The sequence below is a fragment of the Lipotes vexillifer genome, unplaced genomic scaffold, assembly GCF_000442215.2.
Source record: "Lipotes vexillifer unplaced genomic scaffold, Lipotes_vexillifer_v1.1 scaffold215, whole genome shotgun sequence".
Lineage (NCBI taxonomy): Eukaryota > Metazoa > Chordata > Mammalia > Artiodactyla > Lipotidae > Lipotes > Lipotes vexillifer.
In genome coordinates this window covers 167,240-175,997 of record NW_006776544.1, presented here as the reverse complement: position 1 = coordinate 175,997, position 8,758 = coordinate 167,240, and the positions used below count along the sequence as shown (strand labels likewise).

The 8,758-nt window shown below is 39.1% G+C and overlaps 1 protein-coding gene across 1 annotated transcript; it reads right to left on the bottom strand.

Annotated features, from left to right (window-relative positions):
* Positions 1–962: 962 nt before the first annotated feature.
* LOC103088698 (olfactory receptor 10A4-like) lies at positions 963–1,904 on the bottom strand. Its single transcript, XM_007450486.1, has one exon. It carries the CDS (start codon positions 1,902–1,904, stop codon positions 963–965), a length of 942 nt encoding a protein of 313 aa, XP_007450548.1.
* Between the last annotated feature and the right edge of the window lie 6,854 nt (positions 1,905–8,758).

Below are 8,758 nucleotides of genomic sequence, written 5' to 3'. Positions count from 1 at the left end.
TGTTTATGGGTGTAGTATATTCCATTGTTTGGATGTGGTTTAATTTATTGAATCAGTAAGGTTGATTTTAATCTTTTGTTTTAATAAATGATTCTGAAAGGAAAACTAAAACCAATTTTAATCCTATGACATTATTTTTCCTTTTTTTCTGTGGTACGTGGACCTCTCACTGCTGTGGCCTCTCCCGCCGTGGAGCACAGGCTCTGGACACGCAGGCCCAGCAGCCATGGCTCACGGGCCCAGCTGCTCCGCGGCATGTGGGACCCTCCCGGACCGGGGCACGAACCCATGTCCCCTGCATTGGCAGGCGGACTCCCAACCACTGCGCCACCAGGGAAGCCCAATCCTATGACATTTTTATCTCATGCATCTTTTTAAAGACTTTAGGTGGAGAAAGGAAACAGGCTGGGCTTTAGATTGCATTACATTACGTTTCTGCTGCTTCTCACCTCACATCTAACTCATACTCCCCTAAGAAAAGTCATCTGCAGTAATGTCTTCCATGTTTCAAGACAACTGTTTTGAACACCTCAGGATTCTGGGCTACCCTCAGTTAGTGGAAAGATCATGGATTTGGTGCTAAGCAAACCTTTGGCTCAAATTCATATCCTGGTTTCATTACTGTCTGGCTGGATAGTCTTGAGCAGGTGAATTAATCTCTAGGACTCAGTTGTGATATCTGTAAAGCAGGGATAATAACAGTAGCTACCTTACTGTGTTGCTATGAGGATTTAGCACAATAATCCATGCAAAGAAAAGCATAATGCCTAGTATCCACAAAATATTTAACAAAAGAAAGTTTGATACCCTTCCTGTTCATTAATGTGGAGAAACTTGATGGGACAAAGGAAAACTAGCTATTCTTGACCCTTTAGAAAGATTTCCATTTTGTTAGGGTTTTCACAAAATACCAAGAGCTACTAGAAAAATCAAACTTTCTTTCACAAGGTGTACATTCCTCATTACACCAATTTTCTCAGGGCTACTTTTACATCCCTGTTCCTTAGAGTGTAAATAATAGGGTTGAGGGCAGGGGTAAGTACTGTATACAGAAGGGAAAGCAACTTCAATAAGTCTTCATTCTGAGGCTGTGATGGGAAGCCATAGACAATGCCCAGAGTCCCATAATACAGACTGACCACTGTAAGATGGGAGGAACAGGTAGAGAAGGCTCTCTGCTTTCCTGTGACAGAAGGAATCCTCAGAATGGTGGAGATGATGTCAGTATAAGAAGCCAGAGTTAGCAGAAAGGGACCTAGTACAAATAAAGAGATGCATATAAAAGAGGTCATCTCAGCTACTTGAGTATCAGTGCAGGCCAGTTTCATGATGGGCTTCAGATCACAGAAGAAGTGGTCAATCTCACTGGCAGCACAGAATGTTAACCGAAAAATGTGGACCATGAGAAGGATGGGTGCCAGAAATCCAGCTATCCAAGAGGTGCCAGCTAGCTGTAAGCAACCCCAGTGGTCCATGATGCTGGAATAATGCAATGGGTTACAGATGGCTATGAAAAGATCATAAGACATTACAACTAGTAAGAAGCATTCTGTAGCCACCAGAGCAGCAAAAATAAATAGATAAATAAATAAATAAAACTGGCAAGCGCAGTCTGAGAAGGAAATAGGCACATGAGGTGGCAGCAATGTCCTTAGCATCATGGGCTCAATGGTAGTGGTGTAGCCAAACTCTAGGAAGGAAAAGTGGTCAAGAAAGAAATACATGGGAGAATGAAGGGAGCAATCAGCCAAAACCACAGTTAGGATTACAATGTTGCCCATGAGAGTCACCACATAGATTACCAAAAATACCCCAAAAAGAAGATACTGAAGGCCGTGAAGATCCCCAAAACCCAAAAGGCTAAGTTCTGAAATCTGAGTCATATTTTCTTCAGTGCTAGCCATGACTTGGATCTAAAAAAATAAAAAAGAAAAAAAAGAAAAGAAATATAAAGAATGACCATTGATCAAATTCTATTTTTAGAAAAAAAATGAAACTGCTTAGAGGCATCATACATATCAAGCAAAACTGGCTTCTTTCTGGATGTTCAAGATTTTTAATTAATAAATTTGATCACAGTCCCCCAGAGGCCATTTGGAAAGTTCACCTTTGACTTCAATTATCCCTTCATATATAGAATGTATAGGCCCTTGAAACTATGATTATGACACATGAAGATGCACATTTTTCCTACTATTTATTTTTGAAAAAACAGAGAGAAAATATTCCATCTTTGGAGATCTGGTTGTTTCTATTGCTGCTAGAGGTGTTATCGTCATCAGCAATAAATATTCTGAATGACTTACCTGTAAATTGTATAAAGTCTATGATCAAATTTGTTTCCTGTTTTAGAAATTCCATACCAATTAAATAATATGAATTGAATTTCAAGTGTTGAAGGATGTTTAATTCTTAAAACTTATTTAATAGTAAGTTCTCTATACATTAGTAGAGGAGGCATAATGACATGAGGGTGAACTAGTGATGGTAGGGATATGGTATGGTATAATAGAGACATACCTGAATTCAAATTCCAGCTCTGCCACTGAATGACGTGTGCCTTTGAGTAAGTCACATCACTTATCTGACAGTTTCCTCATCTTTAGAACAGCATATTAATTCTATGTAACACGATTTGCATAATCACTGGTCCATATTAGGCATTTAATACATTCATTCATCCATTCGACAACACTTATTGAGTGCCTACTCTGTGCCAAATTCTTTGAAATGTGCTTAGAATAAAATGGTGAAAAAGTCAAGAATTTTTTAACAAGTCAGGAGTACTCTCTACATCTCATGGAGTTAACATTTTAGTAGGAAAGAAAGACTAAAAACAAGTAAAGAGACCCATAAAATAATTTTGAGTTGTCCACTATGAATGTAAAAAATAAGGACCCAAAATAGGAATATGCTGTATGTATGTGTGTTTAGGAGAGGGCTACTTTGGTTGGTGTGGTCAAGAAAATCCTAAAACACTGAGACCTAAAAAAATGGGAAGGAGATAGTCATGCAAGATTTGGGAGTGAGGGGTGGGAGAAAGTATTCTAGGCAGAGGGAACAGGCCTTAAGCAAGGAATGATTTAGAGTGTTAGAAAAACTGAAATTGAAAAATACATATATATGGTTTAGGGGGAGTTGGAGAGAGAGAGAGAAACAGAGTCAGAGACACACAGAGAGAGACAGAGAGAGAGAAACAGAGACAGAGAGAAAGAGATGAAGAAGAGACGAGTAGAAAAAATAGGAAAGGGCCAGGTCATATATGTCCTTGTAGGCCATGCTATGCCATGTAGACGTTAAATATGGTAGGAATTCATTGGAGGAGGTTAAGCAGCATTGTGATCAAATTTACACATTATAATCACTTTTTACACTGTGTAATTAATGAATTAGAGTGAGAACTTCATGGGTAGATTAAGACAGTTAAGAGATTATTTCAGTGGACCAAGTGAGAGATGATAGTAAACCTGAATAAAGTGGCTGCAAAAAAGTTGGAGGGAAGACAGGGTAAAGATACATTTTGGAGGTAGACATGTCAGGGCTTACTAATAAATTAGATGTGAGGAGTGATAAAAAGTGAACTATCAAAGATAACTCCTGGGCTTCTGGTTTGAGCAACTGTTTCCGTTTACTTTAATGGTGATAATGTGGAGCGAAGTTTAGGGGAAAGTTCAATTTGGAAGTGTTAAGTTTAAAATGTTTGTTTATGAGAATTCTGAGTGGAGAGGAGAAGCGGACAGCTGGATTTGAGAGTATGTAGCCCACATGAGAACGCTGGAGTAGAATATAAATTTAGGAATCATCAGCATATGGATAATATTCAAAGCCACAATAATGGACAAGGTGACCTGCAGAGAGATTATGGATACACAAGAATGTACTACGCTGAGCTTTAAGACCCTCTTTCTCTTAGGCCTGACAGAAGGAAAAGTAAGAAAAAGAGATTGAAAAGGAGTCAGTGAGGTAGGATGTAAAGTGGGAGGAAATACAATAAGAGAAGCCATGTTTGAAGAAAGTTATTGATTGTGTTAAAAGCTGGTATAAGGTTAAGATGAAGACACAGAATAGTCTCTTATGTTTGGTTACATGGATAATAGATTCAGTAAAGTAGTGGAGACTGAAGAGGAACAGGAAAATTGAGTGGTAGCTACAGAGAGATGAGCATTGACTTTCCCTTTTGCATGCTGATCAGAATGATCCAGCATAGAGGGGTTTTTGATGATATATTAGTAAATGAGGAGCTAATTTTAAGAGTGAAATCTTTTATAAAGTGAGAAAGGATGGGATACAGAGCACAAGTGGATGGGTTCACCTTTGGTAAGGGCATGGACATTTCATCTTTTTAACAAGAGGAAGGCTAGAGAAAATAGATGCAGTTGTAGTAAGTTGATACATCTAATCTTAGGAAGATGGTGGAGTTTGCTTCTAATGGTTTCCATTTTCTCAACGAAGTAGGAGATGTTATCATGCAAAAGTGAGGGTAAAGGAAGACATATGGAAGGTTTGAGGGCAGAGGAAATATAATAAAATAGTCATATCTGTAAATGAGAATGCTATCCTTCTAGAAGAAACACTAAAATTTCCAGGCACTATTGAGTGGCAATTTGATTTTTGAGAGCATAAGTTTAAGGTGTAATCACACGGCTTTCTTGCATGGTCTTCACTAGCAATGTTTAGCTAGAGTGGAGTAGGCAAATAGTTGGTTTCAATCAGATTTGGAGTTTGACAAATGAAAACAATGGAAGAAAAGAGGGGCAAGAGAGGGAATATTTGTAAAAAAAAGTTGTAATGAAGGACTATATGATAAGTGTTAAGTCTCTCCCATTTCCTTCTGCTGTTTATTAAAGACAGAAAGGACATTAAAACTGTCATTTGACCAACCCTTTAATTTTTTGACTAAAAAAGAAAATTCAGGCAGGTAAATTGTCGTTCTTAGGATCTAGATCTAGTTAGTAACAGGGCAGGAAATGACACCCAGGTCTTATTTTCTGGTTCTTGCTCCTTCCATTATAGCATGCTCTTATACTTTTTGCTTTCTTTTTGTCTCTCTTCAGTGTCCAGCCCTTAATGTGTAACATGTAAGTACCTGAAGAAAGACTTACCTTCAGTTTAGTAACTTATGTGTCGGGAGCTTAATGATTTTCTCTGTGCTACATCTACATGTTATACAGGACAGAAAAGCGGGGGAGCATATACATTTTTTGAGAAAGAAATACCAAAAAAATTTTTTTAATGGGTTAAAGTGGGAGAAACAAAGAGAGTGATATCACAGAGTCCAAGGAAGGAAAGGAGCCATCAGAATTGTTAGTAAAGAAGGAGCCATGAATACTGGAGTGCTGTGACAAGAATCCTGACAGTACTGAGACAGGGAGGTATAAAGTAAAAACAACAAATGTAGGTTATTATTTCAAGACTTTTGGTGAAGTAAAGGAGAGGGAGAGAGAGCCAAAATAAAGTAGAGGTAGAAGAGAGAGAGAGGATTGAGAGAAGATATTCTTGTTCATTCTTGATTTTGCTTTTTAGTAAAGGAGAAACTTGATCAAGATTCTAGGTGAAGAGTCTAAGTCCAGAGAGAAGTAAATATGAAAGACATGCAAAGGGATGACTGATGGAGCAAGGAGGGTTAGAGGGGATGGGATGGGGAAATATACAAGTGGAGGCATTATCTTTAGACAAGAAAGAACAATCATCTTTTAGAAGAGGAGAAAGGGGTAAAGATGGGTGTGGACAGTGATTATCAAGATCATTACCTCATCTTTTTCCTTCCACTTGAGTTTGGAAACTTAAGCCATCCTTAGATGGCTACGATGAGCCCATGGTAGAGATGTTCACTTTGCTTCCTCAGAGCCTGTCTTCTTGTTCCATCTGCATATGTGGAGCCCAAAATACTTAGAAGAAACCAAAGTGGATTGCTAAGACATGTAGCTGGTTTGCTGTACCACTACTATGTCGTTTGACCAGGAATAGATCCAGCAACATCATGACACACACGATATTATATGTCCTTTAAAAAGATCCGACAGGGTCTTAAGAATCATAGCTTTCCAACCTTTCCTTTTATATCTGCACAATTATACTTTACTCCCTAACTTCCATGGAACCCACCAAGCTTCCAAAAAGAAGAACTAAGAGTACTTAGTTCTTAGCCCTAAAGGCTCTTTTGGTTTTCAGGTGGTTGTAACCAAAGCATTTTTAGCTCCTGCAGTGACCTCCTTTGGGTTTAGAAAGAGCACAATACTTGCCTATGTATACATGTTTTAAACACTCCTACAACCTTCTGCAAGCAGGGATTGGTAGATACAGTTCAAATAAGAAAACCAATTATCTTTAAGTTTGGCTCCCAGGGGAGCTTTGCTTTTTAATTGAGAGATCAATGTTGGATTCTCATGACATCCTGAACTTCCATTCACTGACTGCTGACTAATAGTATGAAATTGGAAATTGGAGTATCTGACATGTCACATGGGTCAGAGCCATGATCCATTTAGGCCAGCCTCCAGAGGCTGCTGAAAGCACCAAGCAATAGCTTGGAGAGGGTACAATGTGAAAAAGTACTGAAACAAGTGACAGAAAATCTAGGCTCTAGACTTGGATCTCCTGCGGCATGTGCAATCTGGTGTGTCATTTATCTTTACTAAATCCCAGGTTTTCCTACTTTGAATGGGAGCGATAATCCCTGCCCTGCTGACCTCACAGAGTTGCTGTGGGACTCAAATGATGTACGGGAAGCCCTTTATCAACTAGAAATCTATATGATCCATAGTAATATCATATTTGAGGAGTGTGTTAATGATGTCGCTGATCACAGAAGTTGAGGATAGTTTTGTCTTTAAGTTCAAAGATATCTGGACCCCTAAAACTGGAAGTAAAACTCTTACTTTTTTTACATCATTAAATATCACCTGAAAACATCTAAATCCCTTCCCCCAAAGCCTTCAGTCAACTTTAAATGAATTTTACATTCTAATTAAAAGCACAACTGTTAGAGTTTGGTTTTTATAATCGAATTAAAAGTCCTCTTACACAAGCTGCCAGAGGTAGTTTTTAAAACCAGTTACCTTGTCATTTTTCCACCCTTGGTAGACAGATCGCATCTGGCCTCCTGAGTAAGTTTTGTCAATGCAGCTTCATCTGCTTTCCAGGCTATAAAGAAAAGAGTTGTTTGGGGTAGTAAAACCTCTTTGTATGGCAGTTAGTGAGGCCTCTCCCATTTCTCTGATGACTTTGTGAAGCATCATACAAAACAGAGCACTTGTAGAGACATAACAATTTCTTCTCTTATCCCAGGCCATCATCATTGTCACCGTCTGGTTACAGAGTTCACAAACAATGCCTGGCCCCTCCTCTGTGTCAGTCAGTACTCCAAATGCTGGGAATATAAAGGTGAAGAAAGGCTGGAAAGCTGAATCCATGACTTACAAACTCAATGTCTAGTGGAAATGACAGACATGTAAACAAAGCAGTGGAACTGCAACATGATAAATGCAACAAAAGGACTCTGTATAACATGTAGATGTAGCACAGAGAAAGGAGTTGTGGGATGGGGGAAATAGTAACAGTGAAGGTCCATTGAAGGACCTGCCGTTTGGGGATTTTTTGGTTTATTTTCTTCCAAAGCACTTTTTCATCTATCATTTCATTAATCTTTATAATGCATTGGGTTTTGAAGGATGAATAGAAGTCTTTTGAGCCAATAAGTGGGTGGAGTTTCAGTCAGAGGGAATAGCATGTGCCAGTAAATAGTGACAGTAGAGAAGGCTGGAGAAGGAGGCAGACACAGAAGATGGCGGGCCCTGTACACCATCTTAAACAGTGTGGACTTTATCCTGAGGTCAGTGAGAAGGGTTTTTAAATAGGGAAGTGGCGTACTCATGTTTGTGTTTTAGAAAAGCTATATACTTTGAGTGGATATACAAATAAACTAGAGGCAAAGGAGGAGACTCAGACAGGAAGTCCAATGAAGAGGCTGTTACTTCAATTCAGAAAAGAATGATGGTTATTGGAAAAGGAGGGGAGGCAATGGCTTCAGGCAATAGTAACATCACTGTCTTTATCACTAAGACCATCTTGTCCCTTCATCATTATTCAAATTTATCAAAAGTAATTTGTGGAAGAAAATAATTTTTCTGAGTATTTGCAAACATATGAATGGATCATAACCTTGAAGTTCACGTGTGACTTAGTTATTTGGTGTCAACTCACATTTCCGATAGAAACAACAGCAGTCCTAAATCTCTGGCCATCCCAGAGAAATCAATTTAAAGTACAAAGTAATTGATGGGCTTCCCTGGTGGCGCAGTGGTTGAGAATCCGCTTGCCGATGCAGGGGACGCGGGTTCGTGCCCCGGACCGGGAAGATCCCACATTCCGCGGAGTGGCTGGGCCCGTGAGCCATGGCCGCTGAGCCTGCGCATTCGGAGCCTGTGCTCCACAACGGGAGAGGCCACAACAGTGAGAGGCCCACATACCACAAAAAGAAAAAAAAAAAAAAAAAGGTACAAAGTACTTGAAAAGCTTTATGTTTGCAGTGAAATATAGTTGTTCTCTAATAACATTTGTCACCATTAATAAACAAAAGAATGAAGGAATAATGTATTAATATAATTTACTAACACAGGCAAAAGTCTGTATTAGGTATTATCAGAGATGCAAAGACGTCTCAGATGTAGCTCTTGGCCTTGAGGGAAATGAAAAAAATGCTTCAGCTGAACAGCTCACCAAAGTGACACCTCCTCTCTAATGGCCAGCATGCTCATCA

Excerpts from the sequence above, each read along its gene's own strand:
- LOC103088698 (XM_007450486.1), bottom strand. The coding sequence starts at position 1,904 with ATGGCTAGCACTGAAGAAAATATGACTCAGATTTCAGAACTTAGCCTT.